At 39.9% G+C, this 19,409-nt stretch overlaps 1 protein-coding gene across 1 annotated transcript in view; it reads right to left on the reverse strand.

Annotated features, from left to right (window-relative positions):
• LOC147604165 (uncharacterized) overlaps positions 1-19,409 on the reverse strand; it is a 125,945-nt gene that overhangs the window by 77,461 nt on the left and 29,075 nt on the right. Inside the window, exons 5-8 of the mRNA XM_086795298.1 lie at positions 10,363-10,433; positions 8,677-8,898; positions 4,896-5,707; positions 4,568-4,711 (exon numbers count right to left, since the gene is read on the reverse strand). Coding sequence (XP_086651424.1) covers positions 4,568-4,711; positions 4,896-5,707; positions 8,677-8,898; positions 10,363-10,433 — 1,249 coding nt within the window. The remainder of the gene's footprint in view (positions 1-4,567; positions 4,712-4,895; positions 5,708-8,676; positions 8,899-10,362; positions 10,434-19,409) is intronic.

Genomic DNA, 19,409 nt, shown 5'->3' on the forward strand with positions numbered 1-19,409 from the left:
CAGAGCTATTAAAGGATATCTTGCCCCCATTTGTGGATTTATGTGTGTGTGTGTGTGTGTGTGTGTGTGTGCGCCGTCTGCGAGAGGCGTCTAGTGTACTTCCTTCATATTCGCTCAAGTCGGTGAGTATTGTTCTTCTTGCCGGGTTGTGTGTAAGTGATCATGGTGCCCCTTGTGTGTGTGTGATTCAAAGAGTGTGTGGGTAGAGTGAGTATAGAGGCATATTCGGTGTTCTACTTTTCCGCCCCACATCTCTTTTGGTGCCCCCACTGAGGAACGCCTCCAAGTACCTTCAGGTTGCAGATTACAGGTTACAGGTAAACCTACAGGTGCAGGTACCCAATTGCTACTTGGGCCTATGTTACAGGTGGTTCTGTAGGCTTGATGCTATGTGGTTTTTGGACTTGGCCAGTCGTACGTGGAGCGTTGACTCCTCTGGCTTTGTGGATGCCCATATGTACACATAGTGTGGATATGTATTCTATTATCAGAAATTGCAGCCATTGTGAGGGTCGTGAGGTTTTGTGAAGCTGGTGGGTACCGAGCATGGCATAGGACCCACTGGTGGATTAGGTACTGGAGCGATCCCTCAAGCACCCCCTCTCCATCGATTGATGTATGAACATGAGGTCTCAGTGATAGACAGATTTGCAGGGACAGTGCTATGTTGATGCATTAGCCTTTGTGACAGTTTGGTATTGATATTTGCTTCCCTTTACTTGGCTGGTTTTTTGGTTATTATGGCCTTATACTGCCGTTATGCTGCCAAAATTCTAGCAGAATCAGAGGATAATTAGCGAGTTGTGCCTTCTTGGGAGCTGCATGGTTTGCTTTCAATGAGTAATCACAACGGACCTCAATTTACTCCTTTCCATTTTACACAAAGAATCCAGATAAATGTTCATGTGGACAGGAAGATTTTTTCCCAGCAGCGCATGGTCTTTATGTTTGGGCCAGAAGGACTAAGAGAGATAATGGAATCTCCTTTGCCCGTTGTGATTCCGATGATTAACTACGAAAACTCATTTGATGTGCATGTGTTCATCCTCTTCTAAAGCTTGAGCTACATCGGAGTTTTCTGGGGATTGAGTCAGTAGAGAGTTTTGGTTTTCTCGCACCTGTGTTAGAGGGGGTTTTCAAAGCGTAGAAATTTGGGTAGCAATGGCTTTCCCTTATCCGGAATTTCATGGAAGAAGTGATGAGAATGTGGAAGAGTTCTTGGAGAATGTGGAGGTTGCGTGCATAAGCAACCATGTTCAGACACCCGCTCAAATGTTATGCCTCTTGCAAATCTGTTTGAAGGGTGATGCACGGAACTGGTCTAGGGGTCATGAGGAAGGATTGCAGAGGGTTGATCCACCTATGCCGTTAACATGGGATAATCTCAGATAGGCTTTAGCAACACAGTTTGTGAAGGTGGAAGATCCAGACAAAGTCTGCCATGAAATCCAGGGATTGAGACAAAGAGAAGCAGAGCCCATTGATGATTATATCAAGAAGTTTTCTTTGTTATGGGAGAGCTTGTGTCAAGCCTTGCAGCCAGAAGGGGCCCCGCCAGATATGATGAAGAAGGACAGGTTCTTGGCCGGCCTCAAAGAAAACCTGCGTTGGAGGGTAGAGTTGAAGAAGCCGAGAACATATGAGGATGCATTAGAGGTGGCAAGGAACAAGGAGTGGAAGTTGAAAAGATTAACTCAGTTGGGAGTGAGCTCACTACCTGGGGTGTCAGAGATGAAGCAAATGGATTCCATGCAAAATCGGGTTCCAGAAGAGGTTCATCCTGCAAATGTGGTTCCAGTCGCTACTCAAGTTGTGCCAGCAATGGTCACTCCTGCAGCGCAAGATGATGAGCTAAGGCAAGACATGAGGCAAGTGGTCGATTTAATGAAGAATCTCAGCCTAAACATGCTAGGTAATGTGGGAAATAATCGAGGCCGTATGAGGTTTGCAAATCAGCCACCAGGAGGTGAAGGACAACCAAAGAATGGTGTTGGACAGAGCAATGGTAGGGTCTGGAGGCAGATGCCCACATGATATAGCTGTGGAGAGCTTGGCCACATCAGCCCACAATGTGATAAACCACCAAGAATGGGTAGAGACATGTATCCATTGCCTGCACAGTTGCCGAACAGGTCAAATGATTATGGCATTGAGATTAAGGGAGAGGCACGACCCAGTGGACTGACCAAGGAGGACAAAGGAAAGACAAAAGTGTTAAGTGTGGTCACCTTGGAGAAGGCAGCAATGCTGGAGGATACATAAGTGATGCCTATTGGGAAGAGGACCACAGAGGATAAAGAAGGAAGAAATGGTGCAAGTCCTAGTAGGAAGAAGGGAAAGAGCCATGAAGGCGAGGATGTCAAGGCCAAGAGGAAAAAAAGGGCTCGTCGCAAGTTTCATGTTTCAGATTTTCCACTAGGGGATGGGCAATTAAGCTATAGTTTGAAGGAGGATCTGACAGGCAGAAAAGCAGATGTTACTTTTGGGCAGCTCATAGAGATGGTGCCTAAGCTAAAGCGACAGTGGAAGAGAATGGTTAGCCCAATAAAGGAAGAGCCAAAGAGAGGTTCAATGAAGGTGTTGTCGATGGATGAGCTACCAGATATTTGTCCAGTAGTGGATGTGTGGCACAGAAGGAAGAATTTGGGAGAAGGTTATGTTGATGGCGGGGCCCAAATATGCGTCATAACACATTCATGCGTTGAGAAGATGGGTCTATAGTAGCTGGGGTGTCAGGCTTTCGAATCAGGTTGGCAAACCATCAGAAGGTGAAGTGTTTGGGTGTTGTAAAGAACTTAGAAGTGGAAGCATATGATGTGAAGGCAGTGGTTGATTTTCATGTGATGCCGGCTGGGTTGGGAGCATATCCTATTATATTAGGCAGACCATGGTTACGTGCAGTGGGAGCGGTTCAAGATTGGAGGCATGGTACCATTAGCCTCTGTGGAAAGACAGGTGCCAAGAAGCTATATGATATGGACACAAGAGAACCATTGGGGGAAGTTCATGAAGATGAGGATGAGTCTAGTGATGAAGACTCTCCCACAGTGTTTGAGGTGGACAGTGACAGTTCTACCAGTAACGATGAAGAGGTTGATGTTGCATTTCTTCTGATGGACAAAGAACTCCATGAGTTTGGTTTAGTTGCATTTGCAAACGAGGTTGAAGATGAAGGTGAAGGGCCTTATGAAGTAATTTTGAAGGGCTGATGCAACCCAAGGTGGAGTGTCAAAGAAGCAGGAGTTGATGATAAAAATGATTAGTGGAGACCTCTCAGCTGTGGAGAAGGAGAAATATTTGCACATGTGGCTAGTTTTCCTGATTTGTTCATTACTTCATATGAAGAGATCAGAGGGTTCAAAGGAGAAGAAATGCGTATAGAGCTAAAAGAAGGTGCTAAGCCAGTGCGGCAAAGGATAAGAAGGATGGGTCGAAAGCAAATGGAAGCCTTGCGGGAAGAGGTAGATAAGCTATTGACGGCAGGGTTCATATGCCCAGTGGAGACCACTGAATGGGTAAGCCCAGTGGTGGTTACCCCAAAAAAGGATGGAAGGTGGAGGATTTGTGTGGATTTTAAGCCCTTGAATGCAGCCACTAAGAAGGACCCATACCCTCTTCCTTTCATTGATCAAATCTTGGATTCAGTGGCCGGCCATGAGCGGTACAGTGTATGCGATGGTTTCTCTGGCTATTTCCAGCTCAAAATTGCTCCTCAAGATCAGAAGAAGACTTCATTTATCACGCCATGGGGCTGTTTTTGTTATTTGGAGGGCTCTCTTTGATAACATGGGCACTAAATTGGCTTTTTCATCGACTTATGTATTGTAGGGAAGACTATTGGGACTAGATCTGCTAGGCAACCTTGCACTTGTTAAACCCATAACAAGCATAGCAGGTAGGTGGGTGACGTAGGCAGAAGCAGCAACAGTTGAATATTGTGGGGCAGCTGACCAGTCAAGTAGGCTGACCACATAGGAGGCATACCTAACATTGGATTGGAAGATAAGACTAGTGTAACTGGGAATCTACTGATGTGTTTTGGAGTCGTGACAAAAGTAAAAATAGATGCCAAAGATATGGGTTCAACACGAGAACTGTAGGCTGTGGTCTACAAGCTCTCTGCTCAACAAATGTGAGAGTTATATTTCAAAAGTCATGTTGATGAACAGAGGTGATCATGTTTGCCAGTGATCTCACAAACAGTACTTGGCCTTTCAAGGTGTGCCACTGTGGACATACACCTATTTGGCCGAGACTTTCTTGACAGGAGGTTGAGCATGAGACCCACAGAACAAGAAACTCTGGGCCAAGGGTAAGCATCACTAACCAAGCTAAAGCAACAAACCTTTAAGCCTATCACATAAGGAGACTGCGTAGATAATTGCTCATGCAACCAGCAGCATGATGTTCCAGGATTTCTTTGATAATGGAACATGAACCAATGGGCCCATAAACAGACGGACAAAAAGGTGTACGCATGCATTTGTAAGGTCCTAAGTTCTCATAAACCAAGTTTATAACACTACCACTAAAGCAATAGCTTGGAAAAAATCAAAATCTAGTTTACCTGGTCATCTCATGATACAACAACCAGGCAAAGAACACCTTTTTTGAACTTTGAATGTCTGCGCGTTTTTCTCTTGACCATGTCCACAATCTGCACCGTCGCTTGTGAAGGACTTGCCACAACCACCCATTGAAGGCAGACAATCTGCACACCAACCAGAGGCACATACTTACTTCTACGTGAAAAACAGACCCCTACCTTTACAGCCAAACCCTCCAAGCAACAGCAAAAATATCTTCTTCTTTTTTAATCTGAAGAAGGCTTCAAATTTATTTATTAATTTGAACCTTAAAAAGATGGGCACAAAACAATTATGTAAATTCATTACCTTCTCCTCAACGATTGGCATGATATGAACTTGCTGAGCAGATTTTTCTGTAGTCTTTGAGCTGCTAAGTGAGAAAGTACCACTTCTTTCACATGCCTCTCCTTCTTCAATGTGAAGAACAATCTAAAATCCCTTTTTTCTTTGTTTCTCATGGTCACTTGAAACCAAAGATGAAAAAACTTTCTTTTGAGCTTGTGAACGGTACGATGAGTAAACCCTGACCATCTTTCAGCTACCATGAGCTTCTGTTTGGCCAAATCAAACCAGCATTTGAAGGACAGGTCAATCAATATGGTTGCTCTCTGCCTATTGCTGGCAAACAAATGTGTAGACTTCTCAACTCTCTTTATAGTGTAATGTTTCCACCTAGTGAAAAATGTGTGTATTCTTTTCTTGGTGTAGAGCTGCTCAGCCACATCCCTGTAATTTGCAGTAGCTTGTGCAAGATAGAACCATCGATTCCAAGCCTTCTGTAACCAACGGCTTGACCACACCATATTTGCTTTCTTCTTTTGGCTCTTGCAATATAAAATATTGCAACAAGCCATCTTCCAAAGGCTGCTCAGCTTTCTTAGCATTCCTTGAACTCGTATTCTCACAACTATCTTGGACACCATCCGACTTGCCTTTTCCCCTCCACTCCAATTTTTCCACCAACAAAGACTTTGAAACAGTAACCTTTTCTTCCTCTGCATCAAACATCTTTGCACTAGCTGCTTCTTTGCTCTTACTGCCAGAAGGGAACCTTGTAAGATTCCATACCATTTGGCCAGTATCACACGATTCCAGATACACTCGGCTTTCCGAAGCACCTACCATTTTTTAGTTATCAAACACCAAAATCCAGCAATTCAAATTTCAACATTCTTTGTGTTATGAGACACTCACTAGAATGTACCAAGCTTGAACAGTATCACCAAATAACCCTACATTTTGTATTATCATAAATTCTTGCAGCATATCAGAAGAAACAAGAGTTTAATGCATACATTTATGTACTCAAAAGACAAAAAGGGCCTTGATTGACATGAAGAAAGCACAATTGTTTATAGATGTCCATGTGGTTTAGCATGGTGTTAGGGGTGGCTTCACAAAGAAGCAGCTGAACACCACTTCAAGAAAGATTATGGCAGTTTCAGCAGACAAGTTTGTGTCCAGTAAGAGGGACAAGTTCAAAAGCCACCACCAGCAATCTACAAGTCACATGAGGTGCTTAGGCTTACCAAAGTCCCACCATGGCTTATCATGGGTAACAGCCTAGCAAGCGAAGAAAGATCCTTGCCTACATCGAATACTGTTGCATTTTGCTATTTTCTCATAGTTGAAACAGAGAGCATAAGTTTGTGGTCATAGAAACTGTATGCACATTGCCTACAGGCTACTATGGATTTTGTCTAAGGTGTTTACAGGTTAGGAAGGATTTCTAAGATAAGAAAGCAATGGAATCAAAGCTAACATGGATTGCACCAAATTAGTTTAATTATAAAATAAAAACACACTATTTTAGCTACTAGCAAATGACACAGCATCTGACAGAACTTGAAATTTACCAATGGTTGACCTACAAACCTTGAGGCTTTGACTATAGCTTACAAAGATTGAAGAGAAAGTTCGGAGGAATAAAAAGCTATGATACAATAAGACAATAAACCTCAAGGGCTTTACACACTATGTGACTGTCCAGTAGGAGAGCTGTTAGATTGCCCACCCAATTTGACACTGTTTACATACTTGTTCTTGCCTAAAGTTTACCATACGTACAACTTTTGCAATATATTAGTGAGGAGGCTATGTATTTGAACATGCACATTGTAACATGTGGAAGCTTACAGACAGGATTCTACTTCGGATAATGAATATTCAGCACCTTGGTTCCTGACGATTTGCATAATGTAGCGGAAGTAAGCATGCAAGAGAGAGAGAGAAAGAAAGAAATAAAGATATATTAAGCGTCTACTAAAGACCCAATGGGCCTATGAGACCAAAGTGATACAATAATGTCCATGGCATATCTCATCATGGAATGGAAAATAAAACAGAATGAAAACATAAATATAGCTATCTCACTGGGGTGATAAAAAACTGTCCATGGAAACTCGTCATGGAATACTGAGAACATAAAAACATGGGAGCAACCTCAACTCCGAGTAGATGGTATACCACTCTCCAAAATGTCAAGCATGGGGCTGACGAGAGTATGGCCGAGAGGTCTCCCTCAGCTATGTCACATGGAAAGGTAGCTCGATGGTGGTGGAGCATGTCCTAGATCTGGAGCTGATGAGCTATTCCTGAGAGAGAGAGAGAGAGAGAGAGAGAGAGACAATAAAGACTGGCTGTCCTGGCCATAAGGGCTGGCCGACCTGGCCCTCCAGGTCTGGCCAACAGCATGCCCAGCCAATCGTGACTTGGTGCATTTCTACAAAACGTTTTTGAAACATGTGGCAACTATGCCTCTGGAGTAGCTTCCACCCACGCCAGATTTCTTATTTCCTATGACTCACAGCTCATCGAGCTCTTGAAGCAGGGGCATGGCTGGCCAGTATGGGCCAATGGGCTGACGCCAATGTGCCATACCATGGGAGTTCCAGTGGCACTGTCTTATGGATTACCCTGTGGGCAGTACAGCAGGTTTGGATGAGGATCTTGCACCTCTTCATCTACATTTGCTACAGCAACCACTTCATCACCTGGGGTGCTGTTGCCTAGACAATGGAGGCCATCCCCATCGTCCAATATGAGGACAATGACACAAGCAGATGATATCACAGAGGGTGGCCAGCTACGTGCCTCGGTGGGCTACTACCATTAGCAGCCTAGTTGCATGGCAGATCTGAAGGGTGCGCTGTGGTAGGGGTCTGCTACTCCTCCCGCCAATTCAGTCTGATCCACGTGGACTGACTCCATCTAGACCCCTGTGGCCAATGGGAACACCACCAGAGTAGCTCCATTGGCATGCAAAAAGGAAGAGCAGCTTTCTACACATTGAGCAGCGAAGCTTTCCTATCTAGAGGTGAGGGTGGTATCAGTTGGCATTACAGGCCCCAATGGCTATTCTCCCACCCCTACGTTTAACCTCCCTCTGAGAATGGAGGAAATCCTCCCTCCTTTTGAGACTTTTAACTCGTTAAACAAATGTTATCTGTTTTCTCAGGTGTACTTTTCTTTATTTATGGGAGGATCTTTTCTTGGATCTCACTTTTCAATCCCACCTTCATTGAAGACCGTTCAATTGACCTCTCTTCTTCCACAGCAGACGCGGCAGATTCAAACACGTTGTCTCAGAATCCGTTCCAACAATGCTGAATCCGTTCCTGCAGTGCTGAATTATCAGACTGTCAGACTCGAAATCCATTTCTGCAGTGCTAGCTTGTCAGAATGTCAGCTGCCCACCTCTTCTGGGGAGTCGGGACGGTGACAAAACAGGAGCCAGTCAGCCATTCTCTTTCAGAAAAAACAGCTTCCCCTTGACTGAGCGCTCACCATGTCCTGAAAGGGAATGGACTCCCGACGACCATACAGGGTCACCCTTCAAGGTTGATGCTTGCAACCAATGGTTCTGATCAGCCCTCGAATTCAAGGGTGACACCAAAAATTCATGTGAAGGGATCAAATAAAATCTACGTTTCCAAAGTTCTTTTGACGCGTAAATTTTTGAATGCCCTTCTTGTGCCACCTTTGAAGGGTAGCCTTCATAGGGGTTCTGATCATCAACAGTTTTTTTCTTTCTTGCCAAAACAAATAGTTTTTGTTTAAATAGTAGAGGGTTTAGGGAGAAGGGTACCTGCTTTCTCCTGCAGAGGTTGCAGTAGCGACGCCATGAGCAGAGAGCTCCGGCGAGGTGCTTGAGGCGGAGGATGGTTTGGGCGCGCTGCAAGAGGGTGGATTGGGCCCATTGGAGCTTGCCTAGCAGGAGGGAAGCCTGGTCTTGAGCTCCCAGGCTTTTCTGGAAGAGCTCGTGATCGCAACGAGCCTGCGCTTCCCACTCCAAAGAGGCATTTTTTGCCTGCAAAAAACCAAAATAAAATAAAATAAAACTTGTAAAAACTTTTATATGCCAAATGTATACTCACTCTATGCTATTAATTTACTTTTTTGTTGATGTATATTTTTTTCAAACAAGTGAAATCTACGGAATAATTTCAAATATTTTTAATCCAAAGAAAATAAAAAAGTCAATATTTCATAAATTCAAGTCGCAGTACATGGATTTTCTTAACCCAAAAAAGTTACTATAAAGTCTGGGACATATAAAAAGAAAATAAACAAGAACATAACTGTTGAAATTCTAAAAAGTGTACATGTTTGATTGCAAAACGTCGAAGAAAAAAACAGCTGTAATTACATAGAGGTGGGAAAATAATATCTAACGAAGCCAAAAAGGTTATCTCCTCTATCAAACCAACAAAGGGTGTAAAGAAAAGCTTTACACTACACAAAACAGGCTGCTTCTTCTGTCAAGCCAACATACTTGCAGATTTCTGGAGAGAGAGGCACAAATTCATCACCTTCTACAATAGCTTTTTTGAATTTGTACGCTCTCTCCCATACAGATAAATAAGACGTACTATACTCATATGGTGATTGTGGTTGTTGATCATCATCAATAACATTGGGTTTGATTTGGTTCCCGGCTGTGTATTGTTGTCTTGAATATCATCAGCATCGGCATTGTCCTCTTCTTCGTAATCTCCATTGTGTCTTGCATTCATAGGCTCGAAGTACCTAGCAGGAGGAGTGTCGACAAAGAAGATCTCTTCTATATCTATGCATTGAGTCAATTGTAGTAGTTTCATCACTTTCCAGATTGCTCTTCTGTAGCCCTTTTTTTGTCATACCCGACCCTATTTTTGGAATTATCCAAGAGGCTGACGAGTAGTACTTTCCAGTACGAATCATTTTCAGAAGAGTGTTTTGCAAAGATGCACCTATTTTATTAGCCACATAATTATCCATGTAGACGTATGCTCTTTCAAAAAGATTGGCAAGTGATAAGCACACTTTATTCTTCAAGTTTGCCTGCCCATATAATGCATAAAGCTGTCTTCCTCTAGTAATCTCTTTTGCAAATATATTGTGCGAGAAAAATCTAAAGTGTGGTTTATGCAAATCTTTCATGCAATAACCCACCATTCCTTCTAGGGTATGCATCTTAACCTGTCTAAGGCCTCTACACATGACAAGAGCTCCCTCAGGTTTAAACATATCCCACCCTAAATATCTTTTTATTGTTTTCCCTATGCTTATGAGAGACAATGCCATTAAACTAGCCACCATTTGAAAGTGCAAATGATTTAATGTTCCTCCTTTCTCTAAGGCAAAAAAGACCTTTTAAACACTCCATTCTCATAAATTCCTGTAAGGGTTCCTAGGAGGATAGGTTGATATCTCTGCTCCCTATAGCAATCGTTACAGATACTTCAAAGAGTCTGGTTTTTTTTTCTTGCGGGAAAGACGGGATTTTGTGCACCGAAGGTTCACAATCTGCATTTCTCTCATTCTGTATCGGTTTTTTTCCTTTATCATCTTGTTTGCTTGAACCTTCAAAAAAAGATACAAAATATAATAGAATAAAAATCCCAACTATAAATCTATTTTAAAAATCTAATAATTTTCTTTCTGCGTGCCCAATTTTCTTTAAGCAAATATATCAAGAAAATAAGCACGCCCAATGTTTGCAATAGTGTATTTTCTTTAAACTTTTGTGATGTTTATTTGAATCACACAATATATCAAGAAAATATATTGTGTGATCCAAATAAACATCAGAAAAGTTTAAATTTGCATTTGTTTATTGAACCAATTGCCTAAATTGCTTATCATTATTTTGTTACAGTATCTTACAATGATTATTATTTGTTGATTACAGTGATTATTATTTCAAATTTTTAATGTAAATTGCTTGTAAAGATATATATCGAATAATTCTTTCAATATGCCTCATCTTTTAAAAAAAAGATTAAGAATTTATAAAAAACACACTATTACTTCTAGACAGGGAAACTCGTTTCTTTTAAGGTATCATTTTAAAAAAAATATTAAGAAAAGTAAATCCATATATGTATTAGCACGCCCTATGTTTTTTGAGCAACAACGTTATCATGCAAATATTGTAAAGCAAATAAATGTTAAAAATATTGGGCGTTGTGTGGATTCAAAATAAGCACGCCCAACGTTAAAAAAAGAGAACCATATCGTATTACAACTGTTTATTAAAATAAACACGCCGAACGTCCAAAATTTAACGCCTCAGTGATTATTTATAAAAAGTAAATAATCATAATACGTTTGCACAATGCGGCATTAAAGTAAAAAGTAATCAAAATAATTTCCAAAAAAAGGGAACCATGAAGAAGTATATTATATTTAATAAAATGAAAAAGTAACTTTTTCATTCTATTTATTATAACTGTTTTTTACAATCAACACACAGAACGTGCGATTTTCTATAATCAAAGATTACCATGAAAAAGAATATTGTATTTAATAAAATGAAATAAACACACCCAACCGGTTGATCGTGCTTTGCTCTTCACTGCGTGAAGGCTACGCACAGTATGCAGACCTTCGGGAGGGGTGATTATTCCAAGAAAAGCACAGGGGTACAGTGGAGGAGGACGGTACCCCTTCATCACAAACAAGCGCATAATTAGATGGGCCAGCTTGTTGACTACGACTAAAAGCTAACGGAGATGTACGGTGATCTACCGTCATGATATTACTAATATCATCAAAAGGCTTTCATTTTGGAGGCATGGCGGAATATTGAGAGACACAGCAGACAGAACAGGTTGTTAAATACTAGACTACACCAATCATGCACAGACACGAATAGCGTCTTCACATGGTCATAGCATATTGAGAATAGCAGGAACCATACCATACTGAGAATAGCGGCAACATATGCACCTGTTGGTAACTAGGAGCTTCCAGAATGACAGAAGGTGGGAGAACGGGGGAGAAGCGAAGGTATCACATGGTTATAGCAACTGAGAATAGTAGGAACCATACCATACTGAGAATAGTGGCAACATATGCACCTGTCGGGAAGCGTAGGTAACACCATGCAAAACGCAGGCAACACGTATCATGAATATACATCGATATATGCACCTGTCTCGCCGTGAATCTAGGGAAGGTGGGAGAAGGGTCGCTTGCGTACGAAGCATCCACGACATGCCATGCTTGCAAAATGCAGGTTATAGCATGAGGAACCATACCATACTGAGAATAGCAGCAACGTATGCACCTATCGGTAACCAGGACCTTCCAGAACAACGGAAGGTGGAGAATGGGGGAGAAGCGTAGGTAACAACATGCAAAATGCAGGTAACAAGAAGGTGGGAGAAGGCGGTACATCACAGACGAGCGTTTACATGCAAAAAAACAGGTTAAACATCACAGACACGTGTTCTGACTCGATCAACATGCATGCCACGTGTTTTTGGAGGAAAAACGACGCATGCCACATGTATATTTAACCTTAGTTGAACTTTACACTATTGCCAACCTAAAGTAACAGTTAATTAAATAATAATGATTAAATAAATTAAAAAACGTTGGGCGTGCTTATTGGCATATTTTCTTTCTAAAATGATGTATAATTGTATTATATGTCTTTGTAGCCTTATAACTATAGATATATCTAATTCACTATAGTATATACAACTATAATATACAAAACTTTACTATATATATATAGCTATAGATGCTCATTTATATTTGTTGCCTTATGTATTAGGTAACACGATAATAGGGTATACTCTATTGCCCTATTGCATGTATAGGCACATAATAGGGCATACCCTAGTGCCACCAAGGGCTCAGATCATATATGTATAATTATAATATGAAAAGGCCTTGGTGGCACTAGGGTATGCCCTATTATATGCCTAGGCTAATACTTGATGTATTAGGTAACAAAGAAAAAAAAAGGAGAATAAACTAAGGTATATATGTTAATTAGGGGCTAAGGACATGTGTGAAGAGCCCTTAACTTAGCTCATTTCTCTACATTCTAAGGGGCTTTACATGCTCATTCTTGCTTTGTGAGCTCTTCTCTTCCCCTCTTGTGGATGCTTTTTCTACATTCTATTATGAAATGCTCTCTTGGAATTGCGTGTTCTATGATTGTTGTGAGTATTCAAGCTCACATATTAATTCCATTATTTCACACTCACAATGAGAAGGCAAGGCCCTTATGGAAGAAGAATAGAGAAGAGTATATACAAAAGTGATTCTCTATAAATAGCTTGATGTGACCCTTCCATTTCACACACACACACACGCGCGCGCGCAACATTATCACTTCATGTTCATGCCAAACCATCACTTCATGTTCATATTCAAGATTTATCATCACTTTATGTTCATTTTCACACTACATCATCAATTCACATTCATGCTCATGTTCATGTTAATGTTTTTAGGCATCCTCCTTGTCAAACCCTCTGCCTTCTGCACATGGCCAAGAAGTGCCACACATGGTCGTCACGCTATCCTTTGCACTGGTTCCTTTGAAGCAATTTGACATTCACATGTCCCAACACACTCGCCAAGGGTTCAAATCTGGCTAGTTTTGCATTGGTCGCGTGAGTGAAGGTAAGGGTAGAGGGGGGCTATAGGGAGGCACAAAACTAAAAATTGGTTTCCCATGACTATATCAATGAGTTGACAAGGGGGATTTTAGTGGACTTGATGACCTAACCCGAGAGTGCGTGTTGGGCATGCGACACTCTAGATCTCAAAAGGAACTCCTGATTTTTCAAGAGTTACAGGATTGCCAAAATTTTAGCGTACCTAAGTAGACCTTGTTGCTCGGCATACCAGGGTTTGTGACCAGACTATGTCATGGTTCACTCTATGGTAGTATGCCTCGAGGAGTTTCTATTCATGCTCACACTACTCACTTAAGTTGCAAGACAATTAAGTAATAAGTGTGTGCAGCTCACTATTAAGATTTTCCAATAGATAATGAGATCTTGTTTAAAAAGAGTCTGAGGATATACTAAACTATCACATAGAGGAGTTAGGGAAGAGTGAAAGCATGCAATAGTACGAGAGGACATGCATACAAGCTTATACATGAAGAGATAATCTCTAGCCTATGCTAATATGGATACTCCATGAAGAGAAGAAGATCCTATACCACAAAACTAGCTTCCCTTTACATGCATACAATCTTTCCACCACTATTGAGCTTGCATATAGATCCAAAGCAAGAAAGAGAATGCAAGAAAGTAGAAGAGCTTACAAGCTTGAGTAAAAAAGCGGAGTATGTGTTTCTCTTTGTAAAATTGCCTTATATACATGGAGTTGTTTTCCCAATTTACTTGGTGAAGGCTTTAAACAATAGTCCTCTGCAATCTATACTAGCTCCTTCTATGTTACAAAATGGAGTCAATACACTCTCTCATTTATCAATTAAGTTGATAATCTAAATGCTTATTTCACATGCAATTAACACACAAATCATTCATGAATACTCCAAGAAATTCCCAAAGACTTTCCTTGCATGCATATATAATTATTATTCCTTGTATGCATTGAAAATGTGGGTGGGGCACATGGTAAAGCTAAATGGCAAGACTTTTATTCTTTAAAATGTGGGTGGGGCACATGGCAAAGCTAAATGGCAAGACTTTGTTCCCAAAGCATTCCTTCTATGCACTACATATTATCCTTTATAAATGTGGCCTTTGTTTATATGCACAAACTCCCCATTGTGTAGCCTAAGACTTTATATGCACAAAATTTCCATTGTCAAACTAAATGGCATGATTTTGTAAACTTAAACTCCCCATTCATTGGGTTATTTGTCAAACCAAATGGCATAACATTTTCAGCTTTAACTCCCCATCTGTGTAACCAAATGGCATGACTTTGTATGCCAAAATCCCCATTGGGTTGGCCATATATATCAATGATTGGTCATAGCCTAAGAATCCATCCAAAATGTTGTAGGCTTGTCTCTTCTTGTGACTCTCTCCCTCTATGCGATCTCTTAATTTGGCCATGTTCACCTTCTTGAGTTTTACACTCATGCAAACTTGTTTGTTCTCTTTTGGGAAGATCACTATGGGTGAAACCCATAGTGATCTCTTTTGGAAAGACCACTATGGGTGAAACCCATTCAATATGCTAAATTTTATATATGAATCATATATCAATGAGATTTTGAATCTAGATTCTGAAGCTCTTATTTAACCATTTTGTGAGGATCAGTATTTAAGATTCATGGGGTTTGTGTTTGACTAGCCTTGCACCATCCACGATAGGGATGGTGCATTATTTCACCACAAACTCCCTTCTTGTATGTGTATTTCCATGCAAAAAAACTATTTAAGATTCATGGGGTTTGTGTTTGACTAGCCTTGCACCATCCATGACAGGGATGGTGCATTATTTCACCACGAACTCCCTTCTTGTCTGTGTATTTCCATGCAAAAAAACTATAAACTATTTTAGCAAGACATTCAAGTATTTAGCCTCCCTTCTTGTATTTCCATGCAAAAAAATCTATAAACTATTTTAACAAGACAGCCAAGTATTTATCCTCATCAAATGTAAGGTCTTTCGTGATGTTAAGTGGCTTTGTATTTTTTCTTAAACCCAATGAGGTTTCCTTTTTTGACCTTAGCGGTGCCATTGTACAAAGTATGTGATCCTTTGCCACCACTTTTTTTTTACTTTTTCAAAATGAACAAATAAATCTCCAATCTTGGAAGATTTGAAGTATTTGGCCCACTTGCCAAAGATCTTCTTCTTCTTTAGCATTCTTTGCTTCTTGAATTTTTGATTTTCTCTCAAGCTCATCTTTGAATTAGTTTTTTTAATCTTTGCTTGGCTTAGTGAGAAAACCTTTTTCTAGAGTCAATCAATTCTTCCTTTTGTGGCCATTTGGTTGGGTCATTTGGTTTGGTAGAATAGAGAACTATTTAAGCTTAATCTCTCATATTGATAGAATGAATTGCGCACATTGATCCCTTTAACATATTTGAGCGTTATCTCTCATATTAATATTGATAGAATTAATTGTGCACATTGACACCTTTAATGTAATTGAGCTAGTGTTAGTAAGATCCCATTGAAATGACATTATTCACAATCACTCCCTTTGTTATGCCATAGCACTCTTTAGATATTGGTTGGGAGATTGGAATCCTTGCTCCTCTTTTATTTACATATGTTAATAGGATTCACGAGCATTTCTAAACTCAACATGTATAAGGAAGAGATTTCCTTGCCATGAAAAATGTGTTCCAAGATTTAGAGGTAGTTTATCCATGGTAGCCATATTTTTTTTTGGGTTTTTTGACTTAGGAAAAAGAGCATGGTTGACTTTGTCTCTTCTATTTTTCTTTCCACACCTTATCACGTTTGGCAAATGTTGATTGTAGTTGATATAGTAATCATTTCAAATTCTTAGTAATAATTCCTCTACTCATGGGATGGGTTTTCAAGTTCTAAGGTTCACTTTCAAGCTTTATTCCCTATATTATTGGAAGTAAACATACAAAGGGCCTATAAAAGTGACTCCTAGATACACATACTTCTGCACAATCTCCACTGGGGCATCTCTGTATATGAAAGAAAGTTTTCCAAGTTCTAAGGTTCACTTTCAAGATTTATTCCCTCTACTATTGGAAGTAAATGTGATCTATGATTCTAACCTTGCTTCTCTCATTTAGGTTAGATACATGGTAGTACTTCACCATGAGTTTATACACTTATGTGGCACTTCTGTACCACTCAATTTTCCCCATGGTAATCCAAATGTGAACGGGCACCTTAAGGTTAGCTAATGTACAAGAAACCTCATTTATAGTTTAGGTTTGCTTGCTCGTTTGTACTTTCTCTTTGTACTTGTAGAGAGCTTTCATCTCTCTCCTTTGCGCTTGCCATTCTCTCACACACTCTACACCCTTGTGTTCTTATCATTGAGCACTATGTGTGTGTGAGTTCACCTCTTCATTCTTCGAGATCCAATAGCTTACTTTTTTATTTTCTCCATACTATGTGCAAGTTTCCATAGCTTGTGTTCAAGCTTTCAATAGCTTATTTTAATTGGTTCCTATATCAGTTATTTTAATTCAAGTTGAAGCTTCCAACAGTGGTATTCAAGCTCTCTCTCTCTCTCTCTCTCTCCACCACCACTAGATGTTGACATGTGGCAGATAGAATCATGCGATTCTTGGATCCTTTTCATCTCAAATTATTTATAGGTTTTTGCAATCGGTCGATTTAACTCTTGAATCATTGATTTCTTGGATTAACTAATTCTACTCTTTGGCTTGATCCACTTTCTAGAATCGTTAACAATTTTGGGTTTTCTAGCAATCCAACTCTACCGATCATACTCCATCAATTCCACTCTTCCCAATTATTCCACTTTCTCTGGTGATTCTACATCGATCGATTCTTTTTTTGGGATCATCCAATTCTACTTTTTGGGATCGATTGATTCTACTTCTTGGATCACCCAATTTGATTCGACTTTTTGAATTACCTTACTCTGCTTTCAAGGATCATCCGATTCCACCCTCAAGAATCACCCGATCATAGCTCTCCAATCGTCCATTTTTGTAATCGTCCAATTTCATCTTCTTTGATCGACAATCCAAGAGTCCAATCACAACGATTCCTCCACGAGTCCAATCGGTGATTCTTCATCTCCAATTGTCTGATTCTTCATCTCCAATTGTCTGATTCTTCATCTCCAATTGTCCAATTCTTCATCTCTAATCATTTGATCGGAGACTCCAATCGATTCAACTGATAATTTTTAGCAACTTTTTAGAGAGTTCAACAGTAGTCACTAACATCAAGTTAATCTTTATTTTAGCATCTTTCCTTCTCAAATTCTCCAACAGGCAGCAGTCAGGTATGGCTAACAACTCTATACATGATTTGTTTGGTATTCTTTCTAAAGAGGATAAATTAGATGGGTTAAATTACTCTCTATAGAGTTTTTATGGATAGAAATGTCCTAATTGTAAAGGGTTTATGGGTCATGTTTGTGGGTGACCCTCACCCTAGCACAATTACTCCTGCTGCTCCTCAGGACAGTCAAGGCTAACACATCTAATAATAAGTTCCTTAAATTACTACTGATAAAAGAAGATGGGATTTATATAATGCTCAAGAAGCTTTGGCATTCAAGGTCTATTATTCTGCACATTTGCTCTTGTAGAACATCCATGCTTGCTTAGAAACTATGTATCAATAGGCTAAAATTGATGCAAGGATTGCCTATCTCAACAGGCAACTTGATGATAAAAATATGCAAGAAAAGGGGTCCGTGAATGAACATTTAACAAAATTACAGGACTTGAGATAGCAACTTCTCAATATTGATAAAGTCATTCTTGAAAAGGACATGATAAATATCACCCTTAACTCTTTGCCTAAATTTTATCTAGGTTGTAATACTCCCCTCCATATTTCTTTGAGAGGCAATGCAACCCCTCTTACCTATCAAGATCTTGTAAGTTTGTTGGTGGAGGAGGAACATACCAAAAATAATGTCTTTGAGAGTTCAAGAGTGATCAAGATCTAGTAGTCAAGGATAAAGGCAAGAAATTTCATTGGAGGACCAATTTAAACAAAACTTCTAAGACTAAGGATGATTCCAGTAAGCCAAAGAAGGTTACTTACTAGTATTGTAAGAAGCCCAACCATGTAATTAAAAATTGACTTAAACTTTAAAACAAAGAAAAGAAGAAGAAGGAATCCAATTGTTCTACCTCTCCACCCTAGCAATCAGATTTCAAAGAAAGAGGACTCTGCTTTAATGTCATTGTCCATTAAGACCTCACTTATGGCTATTTGCAATTATAATCCTGAACAAGATGCATGTCTCAGTGTAACTATCATTGACACTTGGTCTCTTAACAATGGTGCTTCTAGGCACATAGTGGAAGTTTGGTCAAACATACGAAGATTGCACAAAGTGGTCACACTTACATGTGTGTCAACAATGCCTCTTGCCCCATCAAAGATATTGGTGAGATAGTTCTCACTATTCCAAGTGGTGAGGATCTTTGTCTTCAAAATGTACTTTTTGTTCCAGGTATTAAAAAGAATCAGTAATCTATGCCCACTCTAGCAAGGGGGGCCTTTATGTTAAATTTGCAAATGATAAAGGACAAGCAAATTATACTTTTTGGATATTTAACCACATGTGGTTTATACCTATTAGATATTATGACGTGTGATGTTGCTTCTATAGTAGACACTTTTGATGTAATGAAAGAAGCCCAATTGTGGCATGCTAGGTTTGGCCACACTTCTATTGGTGGTTTGATGCTTTTGTAACATAGGATGTCAGAGGATCTTTCTCAACTTGATCCACCGCCAAGATATGTTTGTGATGAATGCATCCATGGCAAACTTACTTGCTAACCTTTTCCAAATTATGCAGTAAATAGAGCTGATCACAAATTGTAGCTAACAGACAATGATGTGTGTGGTTCAATGAGGATTACTTCTTTGGGAGGAAACTTATATTTTGTTACA

The sequence above is a fragment of the Cibotium barometz genome, chromosome 62 (assembly GCF_041138505.1).
Source record: "Cibotium barometz isolate CiBa-2024 chromosome 62, ASM4113850v1, whole genome shotgun sequence".
Taxonomy (NCBI): domain Eukaryota; kingdom Viridiplantae; phylum Streptophyta; class Polypodiopsida; order Cyatheales; family Cibotiaceae; genus Cibotium; species Cibotium barometz.